A 20,354-nucleotide genomic window follows, 5' to 3' on the forward strand; every position below is an offset into this window, starting at 1 on the left:
TGTATGCACAAGCAATATTTAATGTAGAAACATGGTCATTAAAAAGCCAGAAACTTGGGAACAAACAGACAACCAAAATGCCAAAAGTGATATACAGATATCAAGCCCATTTGTGTGTGTGCACACCAGCCTAGTCAAAGAATAGAACAATAATATACCATGCCTGTCTGTTCCATCTCGATGGTCCTGCCCCCAACAAAAATTGCTTCTTTGGATACTTATATTAGCAATTTATTAGGACCAGTGGGAATACAGGAATAGTGATGTAATCACAAATGAAAACGGAACTGATTACCAATATTTATCCAACAAGTCAACCAAATCCCCACTCCCCCACTGCTTGACATTAAAGGCATTAGTTGACTGAAACCCAATTTCCAAGAAAAATCATAACTATGTACTTGAAGAGGCATTACATGTCTTACCAGTTCTGCATGAGATAAAATATGCCAACCTGATGACTAAGAAACATCTCAGAGGTTAGCAAGCATCCAACAATTATCGGTTCGATTAATGAATAATGTATCGATGGTATCAGACGATCTTAACCCATCACATATGGGTTAGCAAGTATTCGTAAAATTCCTATCTATCAATAATAACTCATCCATACATGCCAATATATCCCACTATTTGCAATATTTGACAAATAAATCATCAAAAATTAGAGAGAAAAATTCAGACGAAATACTTCTGGAGATTCTCTTTGTAGTTGTCTTTTAACAACTTCACTGAAGTTGTTTAACATCAAAACACAAAGTTGGTAGAGAAATCACAGTTGTCAATAGCTAATGTTGTCAAAATCGTGTGATTTATGACCCATAGGTTCAAAATGCAAATCCCAAAAAACTGTAACAGGATCATATGAATTATACGATTATCAAATTGAACAGTACGAATCATAAGATAATTGTAGACTGTAAACGGGACCCAAAATTACATTTAAAAAATTCATTTTTATACATTTTTTTCTTCTTGTTGTTTACCCTTTTGCTTTTAAAACATGTAAAAGGCCCTCCCCTACTAAGAGAGAGAGAGAGAGAGAGAGAGAGAGAGAGAGCGAAGATTTGGATGCATGCATTCAAGGGCACGTAGGAGTAGCATAAGATGAGGGAAAGTAGACTTGAGCGTTTGGTCATGTGCAATAGAGGGAGTGAGTGGGTGCAAGTTGAAGGCTCTAAAAGGGCAAGGGAAAGGCCCAAAGGACATGGCTGGAGGTAGTAAGGAGAAACTTGATGACCTATGGTCAAATGAAGTTATGATCCTTGAAAGAGTGAAATTGTAGAAAATGATTTATGTGGTCGACCGCAATTAGTTTGAATAAGACTTAGATGATGATGATGATCAATGTTTTTCGTATCGTTATCACGTAATGAATTGCGCCCTTGGGATATAGATACATACCAGTTATCGCATAGGACATCAACTGTATCGCGTAATTTATCAGTGAAGTTGGAAAACATGGGGAAACATTAGGAAATTGGTCAAAATTTTCAATGAAACTTTAAGGACTGTTAAAAAAAAAAAACCATCAATACACACTTAGAAATGAAAATATCACAAAAAACAACGGCACATAATAGGTTTCCTTTGTATAGGGTCCCAATCTATGCATTGTCTGACTGACTTGATACAAGTCTATTCAAAATCAATTCATATAATTTACAAATATAAGAAGACATGGAAACACAAGCAATACATTCAAAAAAGCAAAAGTAGAAAAGTAGAAATATACATATGAATGATGTGTGTGGTTGTGGTTTAGACCCACGTAGAGTAGCGCATACATTAAGAGTTGAATTTTGAAAAAATATATATATATATATATATATATATATATATATATATTTATATACACTATGAAATGGGGGCAATTGACAACTAATCAAAGTGGAATTTTGAAATATACATATACATTTTTATATTTTTTAATTAAAAATTAATTTTCTTTCGAAAAAAATCTCAAATTATCAAGAATCACCAGATCGGGTTACATATTTGATTTCATGTTTGGACACTAAAATTGCAACCGATTTGAGAAATTTTTGAGAAATTTTGAATTTTTCCCAATTTTCCACAAATCAGCCAATCTTCCCCAATAGCCTAAAATTAGTGTACATAGTGATGATTTCATCAAACATTCTTAAATACTCAGCAATGGGGGCCAATTGACCACTGATCAAAGTGGAATTTAAATTTTTTTTTTTTTTAAAAAAAAAAAAAAAACAAACAAACAAACAAACAAACAAACAAAACAAAACAAAACAAAACAAAAACAAAAAAGAAATTATATTTTTTATTTGAAATTTATTTTTTTCCGACAAAATCTCAATTAGCAATAATCACTAGATCAGGTTACATACATGTTTGACTTCATGTTTGGACACTAAAATTGCAACCAATTTGAGAAATTTTTGAGAATTTTTTATTTTTTTTCCAAATTTCCACAAATCAGTCAATCTTCCCCAAAATCCCAATATTAGAGTGTGCGTAGTGATGATTTCATCAAACCTAAATACCCAATTGACCATTGATCAAAGTGGAATTTTAAATATATATATATATATATATATATATATATATATATATATATATATTATTTTTTATTTTTGAAAAATCCCAAATTTACCAAGAATCACTAGATTACATATATGTTTGATTTTGTGTTTGGCCATTAAGATTACAACCAATTTAGAAGAAACTGGGAAATTTTCAATTTTTCCCTATTTTTCCGCATACCGACACCGTATACAATTCTTAGTTGCCAATATCATGATATGTATTAGTTTTTTGGTGCATATTGATGGGAAATGGATGGTTGATGAGTTTTTTTCAATATTTTTCAGATTTTTTCAATATGTTAAGAAAATCAGAGATTACAATTTACGCATTGGCTCTCATTTTAAATGTGCATTAACACCTCACCATGGATGGCACATGCACCAAAAATCCCCCAAATTGGAAATCCTAGTTGTATATTGGTCTCTTTTTCTTGGTTTGAACATTTACACTTGGCATACTCTCTCTTTCCCACCTATTTTTTTGACCACCTGTCGAAGGGTTAGGCTTCTTTCTTCTTTCTTTCTTTTTTCTTTTTCTTTGTGGTATGCACCATCCATAATGGGGGCCCATAACATCAACTCTTTGGATCATTGAACAATGGACCCCAATTGCCCCCACTTATACAAGCCTTTTGTCTCAGGCATTGTATAATAGCTCATCCATAAGAACCAACAGAAAATTTTAGGAAGTAATATTTACTAGGCCATATTCTTCTTAGAAGATGTAGAATGAAGAATTCATCCCATTTAGAAGTCTTTATTTGCTAAAGTAGCTTCCATATGCACGCTTTATGCACTAGACACAGCAAGTTAGCACTGCTTCAGTTAGAATCAGGTGATCATAGCAAGTATTAAATGACCATATATGAACCCATTTAAGAATGTTCAAATGACTAGCATGACCACAAAATTAGACCATGATCTCTAGAATTAGTTCTGGTTCTAGCTATCATAACTATTGGCATTGCCCAATGTTACAGAAGAAGCACAGTTATGTATGTCTGCAAGTATTCTCTTGACCAGCATTTCAGATACTAATACTATCTACCACAATGAAGGTATGTTGTACGACAGACATAAATAACCAATGACATGTTATTATACAGATGATTTACTTTTGTTCCTTGCCATTTAGACATCCTTGGGTCTAACAAGCAGAATGGCTTTTGCAAGGAGTTCACTGGTCAACAACTGCAAGCTCCAGGGAAAAAATGCAGCAAATGCAGAGAGAGAGAGAGAGAGAGAGAGAGAGAGAGAGAGATCGATCAGTTGAGCAAATGCAAAATTGATTAAGTTAAGCTTGAAAACAATTCCATGCAATGGCTGTAGAATAGCAAATACCATAGGGGGTTGAACATCTGGAACAACTTCTGATGAAATGACCTTCCCCCTGTGATGGCCGCCTCGAGTTGCTGCATGTACTTCTGATAGTTCAACAATCCAAACACTCGTCTCATTTGATCGCTTGTTATAGACCACAAGTCTAGCCCGCCTTGCAGGAAGCTTGCTCGGAATCACAGGTCCCCCTTTTGTTCTAGGAAGTAGTGATGGCTGGAATGGAGGGAAAAAGTATGCATCTGCTAATGCAACAACATGTTTATCAGGTTCCCACAACACCACTTCAACAAACCGCATGCTATCTCTCACCTGAAAAAGGCAAAAAGGCCAAAGACTTCAGTCTTGATACTGATCATAAGCATAAAGAATAAATGTTGAACCAACTCCAGGTATTAATTCTTATGTGCAGTATCAAGAAAATCTACATATCAAATAAGAATAAAGTGCAGTTCATAACCTCAGGAGTGGCTCCAGCTGCCCTGACAGTTGCCACAGCCACTGAGATTTCTGCAGCGGACAAAGGATCCAAAGGATGGCTCGTCTGAGCTCTCAACATGATCGGGAGCCCTGTATGTACATAATAATGAAGAAAAATCAATAAATGCAAGAAAAAATAAATCTTGAAAATGGTGTAATAAATCAATAATATGAGAAGCAGAAACAGGAAAGGCAGCTTGCAACCAAAACAGTGTTTCACTGCCTCTCAGGATAGCACTTTCTTCACTGGAACCATATAAAACCATCTACCAACTAAAAATCATTAGAAATACTGCCACCTTTTGCCACAAGCAGTAATGAACTTGACAAAAAACTAAATATCAAGTAACTTCGGCAGCTATATTATCACTTTTTTGTGGAACTATGCTTTTAAAAATACAATCTATCAGAACTAAATATGTGTCCCATCTTGTAAGCGGCTTCTAATTAATGGGATAGCTTACAGACAAGAAAAAGTGATGAAAATTTGTATGTTATGCAGCATCAATGCATGAAAGAAGGAAAAAAATTGTGGGGGGGGGGGGGGGGTTGGGGCATCCGGAGTATGTTGCCAATGTAAATTAGCCATCTTTTGCATGAGTCAAATGAACTGAGATCCATTCTAAAGCAGTGAACAGACCAGTTCTCTGTATCAGGAAATCCCTTTCCTTATTGTGAGTGTTGAGTGTTGCATTTGTCAGAACTCAGAATGTTGCATTTTCTATATTTGACGCATCCATAAAGGACAAAAGACTAGCTGCAAAATCACAAATATGTCATTATGCTAGTTACACAGAAAATAATCTAAACAGAAGGGGGAAGGAAGTAGCCATTCTCAAGCTGTGAAACAGTAGGGAGCCAGAGCATGACGGATATTTCAAGGTAGAAGCAGCAGGAGAAGTGGCACCTTGGTTAGAAGGTTCATGCAACGAGGCTTGTCATGTATACGGCTTATAACATTTGCCTAATATATGCCATAGCATTGAACAGTGTTCGCAATATCGATAATATCGGCCAATATTATCGATATCGCACATCTACGATACAAAATCGGTGAGTAATAGCAAAGAAAAGCTTAGTTTCCTGAATATCGGTGATAGTATCAAAAGATAGTGCAAAGTATCGACGATATCGCGATATATCGTGCGATATCGACGTTTTTTTTTCTAAAGCCTTTTACAATGTATCAATGATACCTGTCGATATCGACAGATATCGTTGATGCCTCGCAGGAAACGCACGCTGCCCTTCCCAAAACCCCAAAAACCGATTTTTTTTTTTTTTTCCCATTTTTTCTTCAGATTTCTCTCTTCTAATAGTAGGTGGATTACAGTCAATACTCTGCTTGGATTTGGGAGAAAAATTACATTTGAAATCATAATCAAGACTTTCTTGCATTTGAGGCCATTTCTCATTTGGTGAGTAATTTTTCGTTTTGATCCTTTTTTTCTTTAAATCATATAAAATGAGTGTAAAATCATTAAGAAACCCTTAATTCTTCATGTTTTCCATGGAAAATCAAGGATTTCGAGATTTGAGCGTAGGTGGCCCGATTTGGGGAAATTAGGGAAATTTCAAATTTTCCCCAATTTCTCCGAAATTGCTTGTGATATTGCACTCCAAACATGAAATCAATCATGCATGAGACCTGATCTATTGATTTGTTAACTTTTTTTAAATTTTGGAAAATAAAATTTAATTTTTAATTAAATTTAATAAAAAAATATTAAAATATTAATATCTTTTCAAAATCTCCCTTCACCACTTGTCAAATGAGACTAGTTTCAACGTATTTAGGAGTGTTTAATGAAATGATGATCATCACATACACTCTAATTTCGAAACCCGAGTGTAGGTAGCTCGATTTGGGGAATTTTAGAAAAAATTTAAAATTTCCCCAATTTCTCCCTAATTGCTTGCAACAACATGAAATCAAGCATGTATAAGTCCTGATCTACTGATTTGTTAACTTTTTTCAAACTTTGAAAAATAAAAACTATTTTTTAATTAAAATTTAATAAAAAGTTAAATATTTTTTTTCAAAATTTCCCTTCAATCAGCTTTCAAATGAGACTAATTTCGAAGTATTTAGGAGTGTTTGATGAAATGATCACCACATACATTCTAATTTCGAAAGTCAGGTGTAGGTGGCCTGATTTGGGGAAATTGGGGAAAATTTCCCCAATTTCTCCGTAGTTGCTTGTAATGTTGCACTCCAAACATGATACCAAATAGGTATGAGAATTGAGCTACTGATTTAATGGATTTTTGTCAATTTTCAAAATAAAAATTATTTTTATTCAAAAAATAATTAAAATTTTAATTTTTTTCAAAATTTATTTTGGATGTAGTATCTTGCCTTTGTTAAGAGAATGTTCTTTTGCAGGTAAAATATGTCAAGAGGAAGAGGAGGGAGACAGTCTGATAAATGTTATGAATTCAATTTGAATATAGTTGTATTAGTTCAGTTAGACACCACATAGCTTAAAACCCTATACAAAGGAAACCTATTATGTACACTTTTTTTTAGATGTTGTGATTTAAAAGTGTGTATTAAGGTCTTTTTTAACAATCCCTAAACTTTTATTGAAAAATTCAACCAATTTCCCAATGTTTCCCCATGTTTCCCAAAAAGTGGGATAAATTACCCGATACAAATGATATATCCCATGCGATAACCGATACATATCTATATCCCAAGGGTGCGATATATAACGCGATACCGATATTTCGAACACTGGCATTGAATAGATAAGATTTGCACACATGTCATATTAAATTCTAAACTGCGTACTGTATGCATATTTTTACTGGACACATCAGCAATGAATAAGTCGACCACTCATCAACATTGCAATGTCAGCTAAATAGTAGAGATTTGGAACTTCGTCGGCATACACATACACTTACTAGAAGTAGAGGTTTTCTTTTTTTTCTTTTTCTTTTTTTCGAGAACTCCAAAAAGAGAGTGCATACAATGAAACTCCAATATAATTGTTTCCTGTTGGTACATTTATGCATGCACAAAGCTAATGAAGTACGAGCTACATTTGGCGGGACTTGTCCACCCATGAATAATGACTCGAGTATATTTTACTTCAATATAGCCAGAGTTCTTCCCCATTAAATAGTATAAATACTTAACCCAAATATTTCATCTTAAAGGGGATACTCATTAGTAAATGCAACAGGTTATGGATAAGAATATTTTGTCATGGCCAGCATGAGTTTATCCACGACTTCTTTCAAAATGACGATTTCCCAACACCGGCTATAATAAGCAACGTAAGGATCTTACACAACACGTGTGAAGAATATATTTTTCCTTCAGTCCATTCCTGCCGAACCACCTCATGAGGCATCATGATGATATAGTCGTATTGAAAACCCTCACTGAGGCCAAGAGTGGCCAGGTTTTAGAAGCCCAAGCCCAATTATCATTAGGGCCTAGAGATCAAGCCTGAGAGAGAGAGAGAGAGAGAGAGAGAGAGCTCACCACGTCAAGGGTGGCAGGGTTGGAGATGACCTTGATGTACCCAAGCCTTACCCAATTATCAATCAGAGAGAGAGAGAGAGAGAGAGAGAGAGAGCTCACCAAGTCAAGGGCGGCAGGGTTGGAGATGGCCTTAATGTGCCCAAGCCTTACCCAAATATCAATGACTCTAACTTCCTTTTTTCTGAAAGGTAACACTACCAGGGATTGAACCCTGGAGGTTGGAGCATTCACACACACTACATTGTCTCTGCCAGCTCATCTAACAAGCAAGAGACATCAATCTGATTTTGGAATGATGAAATTCAAAATTGGCTCCTGGATGGTCTAATTTGAGATAAGGTACGTTTTCTAACTGCGTGCACATCTTCTTTTTTTAAGAGTTAACTGCATGTGCATTAACCACCAAACTCTGCCAAAATATTAAATAACTCCCAACAATAAAAGAGAGATTCATGTGCAATCTCTTGTATGTGAACTTTCAAATACAATGCTTGCTTTCCCACCAACATGTAACATCCAAGCTGAATATGGGCCATACCATAAAGATCGTCGAGGGCGAAAACCAGGATTGTCCACTCATCATGCAAGATACACTGTTGAAATCAATGGAAAACCTATACTTTGACTCAGTTTGTGGTGGTTGCCCACCTAATGCGTCGATTGGTATGATTTTTGCCACAATTTATCTTCATGGTATGGCCCACCTTTTGCATGGCCTGATTTTCCATACGAGTAACATGTTCAACGGAAAGAAAGCTCCGTATCATGTATGTGCTATCAAAATCAATGGAAAACCTATGCTTTGATTCTGTTTATGTCTATGGCACACCTAATGAGCGGATAGGTATGATTTTCGCCACAGGTGATCTTTAAGGTATTATCCAACTTTCGCATGGCTCGGATATCCCATACAAGTTACACGCTCTTCTTTTTCCACCATTGAGATAATGTTTCCAACCCTTCGGTCCTATCTTGTCCAAAAATGGAATGAGGGTATCGGGCTTCTACTTTCCTGCAAAAGAAATGAGGGAGGAAAGAAGCATGGTTGAGAAGGAAGAAAGAGGTGTCTGTGTGACATGGAAGAAGAAGGCGCTTGTTCAACCGCTGGCTGAAAAAAGAACTTTTTTGTTGCAGAATGCCAAAAACAACCTAATAAACCCAAAACCTATGCACATAGTTAGTGGTAGTTATGTCATTTAAGATCTAAAATAACTTTTCCAAGCATATTTGAACGATTGACAAGCCTGGGAGGATAGGGCCAGCCCCCCAACCATCTTTATCCCTTTGGGCCTTAGGAGCTAGCATGGACCCAATCTGCGGGCCAAGCGTTACTAAAGGACACAAGCCTAGAAAAGGTCAGGATGGACCAGCTGAACCAGATGAACTACCCAGGGCATTGCTAGCTGTATAGAAAATGCTTCTAACTTGGCACAGTTTATTGAATTTTAGAACCCTGGTCAGTAGACATTTCATGGTATTTTCTTAGTCGATTTCTTCAGCTGCATTATGGTGTTTGAATGGAATATGAACACTCAAAAGCTGCATATCCCAGTCCTCACTTGAGCACTTAATGGAACTAGCTCTGGTTCTAACTCCTTGCCACGATTACTACTAAGTCAAACATTATGGAATTGGCTTGTCGTCCATCCCTGTAACATGTGGAGTGTTGTGGGCAGCCCTACTAATATCATGGCTTATGTTAGCATGATTAGTACCAAACTGTCAGGTTAAGGTCCTCTCAAGTTCTCATCTCCAGTAATGCAAATTAATGTGCTTCGTTGATACATTGAAAGGAATTCATCTTGTATTGGATTCATGTTTCTAGCCCACCCATGTAACATCAAGCTTTATACGGCTAACATCAAGTTGTTTTGCTAATCCAATTCATCTAAACCAATATCCATGTAAAATTTATTGTTGAAACATCAGAAAACCTCCAGCCAGTACTACAACATGGCAATGTAGATGTGTGCTTTTTTCTTTTACAATTGTGCATCCAACAGTACGATCGGTCCTCGAATCGGGCCTGAGCAGATAGATTTTGGGGGCCTAATAATCAACTGAATACGTAGGTAGCAGAGCCCATCCTTTGAACATTGGTAGAAAATCTTTGTGATCAGAGCATGGATAAACCAAGGTTGATGTCTGCCAAGAAGTTGATCATAGAATTCTTGCAACAAACCTGTTAAAAGCTGGTTTTGAGAAGGCCAAGATGATAACGATGATGATCGTGTATTCTTCAATTATTTTATCCCAGTGCCAAAGTAGGAAGCAGTCCTACACAGTTCTACATTTTTTGGTACACAGTTCTAAATAATCAGCAGGTAGGAATATTCGAATGATTCCACCTTCATGTGCTCCTAATTGTATCATTTATTGGTTGTAGTGCAAGGTATGCTGTAGCCAGATATCCACCACACCATGTATGTGAAAATCATCTTCTCCCCCTGGTGGAATATGAATGGGATTTGGTCAACTTTCTAACCAGACAGAACCATAGAGAATCCTTTCTCTATGCATCTCATGGAGAAGTTGCTTCCGATCCAATTCACCAAATCGAACATGTTTTGTGTGCTGGAACACGCATGCATGTGTGTGTGTGTGTGTGTGTGTGTGTAACTTGTGTTGTGTATGGCTATGTGCATTAGAGACCAAGAACTGCGCCGGTCAGACAAAGTGTGTTTGTTCAAGTTGAAGGCCATAAAAGGGCAAGGGGAAGGCCCTGACAAACATTTTGGAGGTAGTAAGAAAAAATCTGACAACATGTAGTTTAACTGAGGATTATCATCATCATCATCATCATCATCATCATCATCATCATAATCATAATGCATATATTATCATCATCATCATACATATATATAGAGCTTTGCTAAGAGCACACGGGTGTGCAACAAAGCTCATGTACACACCCCATGTGCCAACATGGCAGATAGGTGCGAATTCCAATCCAATCCATCCATTGGGTTGGTCTGACCTTCTACGTGCTTTCCCAAAAATAAATCTGGTACACTCAGAATGCAAGCCCCAATATTGGAAATAGGTGGATGGGTTAAAAAACTTCAACCATTTTTCAGAGCCATACATTGTTTTGCAAACTGTGGCCCACCTGACCAGTGGATCAACCTGATTTTTGGGCTACAGCATCCATATAGTGCTTCCTTTATAATGGATGGATTAATCTTGGAACTACAATGCAATGCTAGCACATGTGGTGTGCACATGAGCTTTATTGGCCATGCATGCACACTTAGCAAAGCTCGTGTATTTGTGAAACACTCAAATCCAACTGGTTGGACAAAATAAGCTACCACCCACCAATGGATAAACTTCCAACATGTCAAGTGCATGAGACATCCACCTCGTCCAATAGGTTGGCCCCATGATGATCACCTTGTGAAAAAATCAATCCCATCTACTAATCAAGTGGGCAACAACATAGAAAGTAATGTCTAGCCACTGATCAATAACAAAATAAAAGTGTGGTCCGCCTTAGAGTGGATGGGGCTGATTTTCACACAAGATGATCCTTGTGCTGGGGCCAACCTGTTGGACAGGTTGGACGCCGCACACATGACATAATGAAAGTTATCCACTGGATGGACACACATGACATGGTATGTGTATGGCATGCAACCCATCCAAAAGGTGCACCCCACCAAGATGATTGGAAGCCCCAAAACTCAGGCCAAACCAACATCAAGGTGGATCGCACCACTAGATGATGGGTAGGCCCTACCTTGCCATTGGGCAGAAAATGGAACAGAACAAACTATTATAACATAAATACACAAATAAGAAAGGAAGAGGATGCAAAAGAAATATAGCAAAGAAGCTTGTAAATTGCCCGCAAGTCAATTCATTGAAAGCACTTTAAAACTAATTTTGTTGAGCTTGACCATTTTGTAATCATTGGGCTAATTAGGTCTCTTTGAGACTCTTACATGCATTTTCCTTTTATCCTAACCACTGAGTAGTCTCTCCATATTGAGAAGTCACCTTCTTGTAGGAGTGTCCTATCCTTTGATTGGTATCTCATGTTGTAGGAATGCTGATTGTTGGTGACCCACCTCATTCACAATCAGGGCTCAAGAAAGTAAAACACTAGCGTGGCTACGTTTTCCCTGCACCTAGAAGCTTCCCCGTTCTTTACCTTGGCAAGCTTCCCTTTTTCTTTACCTTGGCAGTTTCTTGGCATGCTTGTTCTAGTATTGCTCTAAGGAGTGTATCCGTAGAGGAATAAAGATTTGAGTTTGGCATTATATACCATGCATGGTATCCAAAAACGGTTACATAACAGCTGTTACATAACGGTACCATTACTGAATACTTGATCCTGTAGCCAGAGTATCCACTGATTCCACACGCATTATAGCGGTGATATTGCTATCTCAAGGATGCTATCGTTATTGAGAACTCATCCTTCATTCTTTCAATGTGTTTTCTAAATTCATCTTAACAAACTACAAACTACTCTCCTACAACAACTTGTACATTTCTGCTGCAACATACCAACTCAGACATGCTTATATTCACCATATTTACCAAGAGAAATCGTAGGCAGAGCATTAAACATCTTTAAGCAATATTTAAAAAATAAAAAAATAAAATAAAATAAGGAGAAGAAGAAGATTGCTGCAAGGCTGTATAAGCATCCATCCTATATAAAGAAGAAGGCAAAATAAAATAAAATTAATTCGAGATGAATTTTTCTTTTTCGAGGAATAATGACAAACTTTAATTGTCCGAACAAGATTTTATATATAGGAAAATTTCACCTAGGAACCGTTACTCATGAGAACCCATCCCTTGTTTTGCATATATGCGACCCAGGCCATACAAACCCTTAACTTGGATGAAGGGGCATGCAAAAAATCAGGCTCTTTTGCATGTGTGTGTGTGTCAGACACTTCCACAAGAAACACATCTATCAGGGAATATTTGGCTTGGGTGGTCCCTCAACTTACCAGGGAAGCCAAAAGATTTGAAAAGACCCTACGATGTAATGTGCCAATGAAGATCATCTCAATTGCATGATCTTCTCCTACTCCTATCTCATTTAAAAGCATCATCAACTTCAAAGCTAGGAATTCATCATTGCAGCATGGAAGACTGGCCAAACAATCAACAAATATCCAGATGAAATATGCGGCAGAAAAGAATTTCAGGACCAATAAATAATTCATCAACGGTTAGAATTGCAGAAACAGCAGTCGAGACAGCACAGGCATCTTTACCTTTGGGGGGTGGAGGGTTGGCAGATGGTTCAGGGAGGGCATCGACAGGGCGGATCATGGACGAGAGGGCGGCAGTGCGCTTATCATCACGGCGGCCCGTAGTGGCAACACTCCAGTCCTGCACGATGACATCGGTGGCCACGGCAGATGCAGCCTCACGGCGCACAGGAGGAGTGGGTTTGTCGATGCAGCAGGACGTCGTTTTTTCCGCAGTTGTGGCCATTGTAGGGGGTTTGCAAGCTCACTAAATCCGCCGTAGTAGCCCTCACTACAATCTGACATACAGCAAGAGTCTGTACGACGATCTCTCCCTTCCACCCTCACACACCTCTTTCTCTCTTTGAAACCCCAAATACAATGCCCTAGAAAAAAAACAAACGAGAAGGAAAAAAAACAAACGAGAAGGTTGGCGACAATCTCTCTCTCTCTCTCTCTCTCTCTCTCTCAACAAAACGAAGAATCAAGAACCACGAACTCCCATCTCTCTCTCAGCAAAAGGAAAAACCAAACCCAACCGCAATGAAAAAAGGATCAAAGGAAGGGAGTGCGTGGTTTTCGGATTTCGAGGGCTTCGTCGGCCTCTCTCTCAAATGCGGAAGCCGGCTGCTGCTGATTTTCTGCGTGGAATTTGGCTGGGCGAGTGCGTACCTTTTATAGCGAGGTGTTGGATTTCACGTGCATTTTTTTATTTAGGTAAAGAAGCTTTTTATTATTAATTATTTAATAAAGAAAACATGTGATCTGATAAGCGATGACTCGCCCGCCTACTTTTCGATGTGTACTCGCCTTCCCACTTTGTATTTTTGTCAAGGACTGGGCCCCGGTTTGGTTCGGGTTGTAATTTTATTAATAAGTTAACCGACGGACCTGAACCGACTACAACTTTTGGGGGCGTTATGAAAATGAGTCCGTTCATGACATCACCTTTTTATAACCGTCAAAATTCGGGTGTAGCCTGATTTGTGCCGGGTCTGCCAACTTAGACCATGTTCTATTGAAGCAGGGTGAAGTTAGGGGTCGTTTGGCACCATTAAGTTGGGACAGGGTTTGAGGGGATGGATCCCCCTATGTTTGGCATTATAAAGAAACTGGGGGTTTTAAATCCTCTGAAAGAGAGGGTTTGAAATTCAAGATGAAAGCATGGATCGCATCGAAAATCCTTCTGCATGTGTAACATGTGTATCACTAGCATATTAATCTATGGGTTATGGCTCACTAATGACATCTCAAAACAATCAAATTATCAATTACATTATTATAACTACTCTAATATGATGATCTACGCCACGCAAGCATTGCCCATGTAAATCAATGGTTAAAAATCATTGGTTAGTTACTCTGAAGTGTTCTTGTGCTTGTGGCTCGTCCGAGACTTGGAATTTCATCATTTTTGGGCAAATTATATATTTCAATGGGCTTATTACAGCCATTATGTCAAACATTGCATATGTACACTAATTACGTATATTAAAATTGATTTAGTAATTAAATTCAAAGCCTTATAAATATACTATACATAGCTACTTTTGAATTACAAGGGATTCTGAATTCAAAGTGCCCAACACAACAGGAGGTTCTGAATCCAAAGGGTTCCAAATGCACGCCCCCAAATGGGCCCAGTTTTAATAGTAGTGTTATATATCAAGAGAAATGTTCCCATGGTGTTAGAGCATTATAATGCACCTAGTTGCATCTATTACTTAGGCAATCTGATTGTGTGATTGAAACTTTCTATTATGTCTAGAATACATTTTATGGACTATTTTACAAAAATTACACTGATTGGATCATCCAAAGTGTTTATGATTTGTTCTTAATTTTATAGTTGTCCTTTTTTTTCCAAATCATTGTGGGATGGTTAGGATTTCCTGACAAAAGAATCATTGATTGATGAAATTATTGATCTGGCCTGTTTTGTGTAAATGACCCAGACCATGCGAGTTAAAGGCTAATTATCATATAGGTTAGCTTGTCAATATAGCACATCATTTGCATGATAGCTCATAAAATCTATGTTGGACCTAACATATGAATGAATCAAGCAATTAAATAGTCTAAGTATCCCAACGCAACTAGGACCATTATAACATATATTGCTATTAGGATGCTACCTTACTTGATTCAAGAAATACAATTGGAATTAGAATCTTATCTTATCTAATTGGAAGATAAAGCAATTAAATCAAATTTCTAAACTTTTCATTGATCTAGTCATCGATGAAATAGTATTGTGATGATTGGAAGGGCTTCCATCATCTTACCATGCCTGGGAGATGATGACGAACAACAGGATTTACCAATCTCACAATCTCAAAACAGGAAAGAAGATATTTAAAACCATCACAGCATGTATTGTAATTTGAGTCAAAATAAATTATAGAAAACTGAAAATATTCCTTAAAATCAAACTAGAAATCAATGAGGTTGAAGAAAAATAAGAATCAAAGATAGAAAATCATCCTAACACACTATAAGCTTCACCTCGTAGCCATAGCTAAGAGGTTTAGCCAACCATAGACATGATTGGATCTAAATCTCCTAAAGAAAACATTAAAAATAAATAAGAAAGAAAAACTCTTGGAAGGCTGCTCTACCCTTTGGATCTGCTCCTTAAAACATAATTTATGCCTAGAACTCCTCAAAGAACTCATATTTATAACCTTTTTCCGACCGTCTTTGAAAACTGTCTCAAATTTACGCAATTTGTGTAACACCTTCGATGTCATCGAACAGCCTTTGATGTCATCGAAGGTAACTTGAATCCGAAAGTCGCGTCTTTTCGCACTACATAACTATTTATATCATCGAACATACCTTCGATGTCATCGAACAATCGTTCGATGTCATTGAAGGGTATTCAAGTAATCAAGAATGTGTCCAGAGTGTTCCAGCCAGTTGCTCTAAAAATTCATAAAAATCTCGATGTCATTGAACTGTCTTCGATGTCATCGAGAATTGCATCCAATTTTTCTAACAACTAAACTCAATTTTCATGTAATTCTTCGATGTCATCGACCCGTATTCGATATCATCCAGTACTTGCTTCGATGTTATCGAACGGCGGTCGATGACATAGATAATGAAGTTTAGGTTCCGTGAATTTCTGCACTTTCGACTTCTTTCCTTCTCCACTTAGTTTCCTTCAATCTTAGGGTCTTGAAATCTTCAATCTTGGTCTTCTAAGATTCATCCCTTGTCGTGGTGATTCTTGAGCATCAAATCCATGCTTTTAACATTTTTTCCAATCTAAGATCTTAGATTTACCTTGCAATACAAACATGTATAAAATATATCCATTAAGCATTATCATGTTCATAAAACCAACATATAAACTGGGGAAAATATGCAATATTTACTACTCAACACACCCCCCAACCAGCATTTTGTTAGTCTCGAGCAAAACATGAGTGACATAATCTTCAATTCTTAATGTTTAAACCTCTTTCTGAAAACAATCTTTTGTACAAACAAGTATGAATGAATGTAACTCAAAGAAGCGAGAGTGAAATTTTGAAAATCTAGAACCGAATCACCCGAGCAATTAATCAAATAGGTTCTTTATCAATCACTTAGGAGCATAAGTTCATGTATCAAGTTTTTCCAATACTTAGTGAATTCCAACTTACTTTTCATAAAAGTACCATCATTTCATAATGTTAGCCATGCTCATCACCTCAAGATTGATTGAATAATCAAGTGTTGATTCTGAACTTATTCTCTTTTTTTTTCTTCTTATTCTGGTTTTTTATTTTATATCGATGGTCACTTTTATTTATTCATTCTTGTCACGCCCCGAACTCGAAAATCGAGCTCACAAAATTCTCGATCGCCGAATCCGGCGTCGACAGCCCCCGTGGAACCCCATTCTCGGCTCCCGGCACCCATACACCAGGTTCCGATCCTGGGATGCTAGAAGGAGGATTTCCATTCATCAATTTAATTGTAATGAGTATAACCATAAGCATAACCCACGAACAATAACCACAAGAACACCATCACAAAATCACTATGATCAAAAACTTTTAAGTACAATATGTCTGAAAGGAAATATAAGATAATACAAATAACAGAAACTCCAAAAGCTCGACTGCACGCTCCCGCTGCTACTATGCTACGACTACGTCCTGGAGTCACCTGCACGCATCAATCGTGCATAAGCTTATAGAAAGCTTAGAGGGTGGTGTAAGTGTGCGCGCAATATGAACGTGCTCAGAATGCAAGGTCAGAGTAATGTGGAATCATAGTAATAAGTACATGAATAAAATCAGTCGTACCAAGGCTATGCGGTGCAAGATATGAATGCTATCTGCCATAACACGGCCATGCGATGCAAGATGCAACTCAAGCATGTCAATCCTTATCATATATTAGTACAGTTCTCATTCTGGATAATCATCGGGGTTTAGTACACTCCAAGTGGCACTGCCGCTTTCCTAATCGCATAGTCCAAGTGAGCGTAAGAAACCTCACTATCCGCCTGGCCAATAGTCTGCCAATACCTATCCGGCAAGTCGATAGTAGACCCATTCACAAGCTAGTCAAACTCAGCCTAGTATTGCCCCCTACCCTCGGGCGAGTAAGGCCACACATCTTTCCAACCGACCACGACACAGTGGGAGACATGGCCTCCTGGTATTCGGCCCTCGTGCGCTCATATATCCACTCGGTCTCGACGTTGGAGTCATCCTCTAGTACCATCGAGTTTAGGAATTTTCACCCAAGGACATCTATGGCACACATATGTTAGAACCAAACATTTTCGGTATCCAATCCAGTCACCCACGATGTGTCTATGGAGGCTTTGGCCCTGATGTTGCTAGGGCATACAATAATCATGATCACATAAATGCAAGTGCATGAATCATCCTATCAAACATGCAACAATCTTGTGCGCGTCGCGCGCTCATGTAAGGTAACTCCGCCTATTAATGAGCTTATAAACAATCCGCTCAAAGGCATATGTTATGATCAGTCACTCGTCAATCAGACATACATATGATGCATATGATCATGAATCATGAATCCATACTAAACATGTCATAGGGTGATGGGCTTGTGCATAACGAATATGGGCCTAGACGGCCTACTCACTACAAGTATGGGCCTATCAATGGGCCTTAGGGCGAGTGATAATGTGGACATTTAACCAACATCATCCTACAATGTGGACGTCAAACCAACATTGCTTCCAAGGCACGGCTTGCCATCGAGATCATCACAAGAACCACGGTGGAAACACATTATAATAGGTCTTATGTATATCCCATTGGGCCTCGACCTATGGGCCTCCAATACGTCAAATGGGCCTTAAACCATGGTCTCATATATATCAAAGTGGGCCTTAGTGGGCGGGCCACAAACACATTAAGATGGGCCTCAACAATGGCCTGAAAATAATCTCCAAAATGGTTGGACGGTTGGGATGAAACTCATGCATCATGGTAGGTCCCATAGGGATGGAAGGCATAGATAAATCACATACTCCATGGTGGAGGTCCACACTGATGAAAGGTGTGGACACAATACATACATAAGTGGGTTCTAAGTAAGACCCACCATAATGTTTATTTTCCACCCAACCTAGGGCCCAACATAATGTTTATTTGCAATCCAACTGTTCATAAGGTCACGTGGACCAAGGTAGGGCCCACTGTAATATTTATTTATCATCCAATCTATTCATAAGGTCACATGGACTAGGGGAAACTAGGGCCCACTGGAATGTTCATTTGCCACCCAAACTGTTTATAAGGTCACACGGTCAGGGGGGCCCACCGTAATATTTACTTGTCATTCAACCTGTTTATAAGGTCATGTGGACCTGGGGGTGGGCCTGGGGCCCACTGTAATGTTTTGGTGCGACCAACCGTTGGGGAAATGGAGCAACTGGCTTTTCTAGAAGTTCCGGTTCTAATTTTTGTGGGGCCTCACTAGATCCATTATTGTTGTCCTCTTCTAGTTCTTGAGGCTTTTCGGGCCTAACCGGAAGGGTTTTATCAATGATCTTCCCACTCCTAAGAGTGGTGATGGATTTAGCGTGCCCCAATTGATTTGAAGAGCTGGGATCACTTGTTTCATATTGCGGTTTAGGATTGGGGAGCGGTTGTGCAGGAAGCATCCCCTTTTCTATAACCGTCATACGTGAATCCATCTTTTGCATAAAGTCTCGCATTGCATGGGTCAGCTCTTGCATGGAATTTTGAACCGGTTCTTCTTGAGGTTTCCCCTGATTTGGATTTTGATTGAAGAAACTTTGAGGGGTAGCAGTTTGTCCATTTCTCCAACTAAAGTTTGGATGATTTTTCCAACCAGGATTGTACGTATTAGAGGTTGGTCTATTGAAAGGTCTTTGATAATTATTTACGGTATTGGATTGTTCATTCAACACTTCTCGAAAGGCAGGTATTGTAGTACAATTTTCAGTTGTATAAATGTTGCAATCACAGATGTCGCAAACACTTTCATTAACCTTATCCTTCTTTCCTTCCATGGCCTCAACTTTCCTTATGAGCGTAGTCACTTTACACTTGAGATCATCCTCTTCTTTCAAGAGATACAATCCACCTTTCTCCTTTAATTGAGTCAGCCTAGACGTGGTGTTCGACTTTGGGTAATAGTCCCATGATTGTGTTTTTTCAGCAAGACTATCGAGGTAATCTCATACCTCGTCAACATTTTTATTAATGAATTCTCCATTACACATCGTCTCGACCATTTGGCGCATGGAAGATGTCAGTCCATCATAGAAAAAATTTGTAATGCGCCACGTTTCAAAGCCATGTTGTGGGCATGAACTGACCAAATCCTTGAACCTTTCCCAACATTGGTAAAATGTTTCATCCTCCTTTTGGGTGAAGTTCATGATTACTTTTCTAAGGGTAATCGTTTTATGATGTGGAAAGAATTTCTTTATAAATTCCCTTTGCATATATTCCATGTGTCAATGGATCTAGGACGCAGTGAATGTAACCACGTCTTAGCCTTCTCTTTTAAGGAAAAAGGAAAGAGTCTCAGCCTGATTGTGTCCTCAGACACATTTTGAAAATATAAAGTGGCTCTGATCTCATTAAACTCTTTCAAATGTAGATATGGTTCTTCAGATTCAAGCCCATGGAACTTAGGAAGGAGTTGGATAATCCCTGGCTTGATGTCCATATGTCCTGTATTTTTAGAAAAAATTATGCATGAGGGCGTACTCACCCCCGCTGGTTATAAATAATCTCGTAAAGTACGTGGCGAGGGTGC

General features: G+C 38.2%; 1 protein-coding gene and 1 non-coding gene across 2 annotated transcripts in view; one reads left to right on the top strand and one right to left on the bottom strand.

Annotated features, from left to right (window-relative positions):
- LOC131239802 (amine oxidase [copper-containing] zeta, peroxisomal) overlaps positions 1 to 13,490 on the bottom strand; it is a 39,094-nt gene extending 25,604 nt beyond the window's left edge. Inside the window, exons 1-3 of the mRNA XM_058237674.1 lie at positions 13,110 to 13,490; positions 4,357 to 4,466; positions 3,903 to 4,208 (exon numbers count right to left, since the gene is read on the bottom strand). Coding sequence (XP_058093657.1) covers positions 3,903 to 4,208; positions 4,357 to 4,466; positions 13,110 to 13,332 — 639 coding nt within the window. The 5' untranslated portion in view covers positions 13,333 to 13,490. The remainder of the gene's footprint in view (positions 1 to 3,902; positions 4,209 to 4,356; positions 4,467 to 13,109) is intronic.
- Positions 13,491 to 19,882: 6,392 nt separating this feature from the next.
- LOC131241600 (small nucleolar RNA R71) lies at positions 19,883 to 19,989 on the top strand. Its single transcript, XR_009169161.1, has one exon. It is a non-coding gene; the product is annotated as a small nucleolar RNA R71 (small nucleolar RNA).
- Positions 19,990 to 20,354: the final 365 nt, after the last annotated feature.

This window comes from Magnolia sinica, chromosome 3 (assembly GCF_029962835.1).
Source record: "Magnolia sinica isolate HGM2019 chromosome 3, MsV1, whole genome shotgun sequence".
In the NCBI taxonomy this organism is placed as follows: Eukaryota; Viridiplantae; Streptophyta; class Magnoliopsida; order Magnoliales; family Magnoliaceae; genus Magnolia; species Magnolia sinica.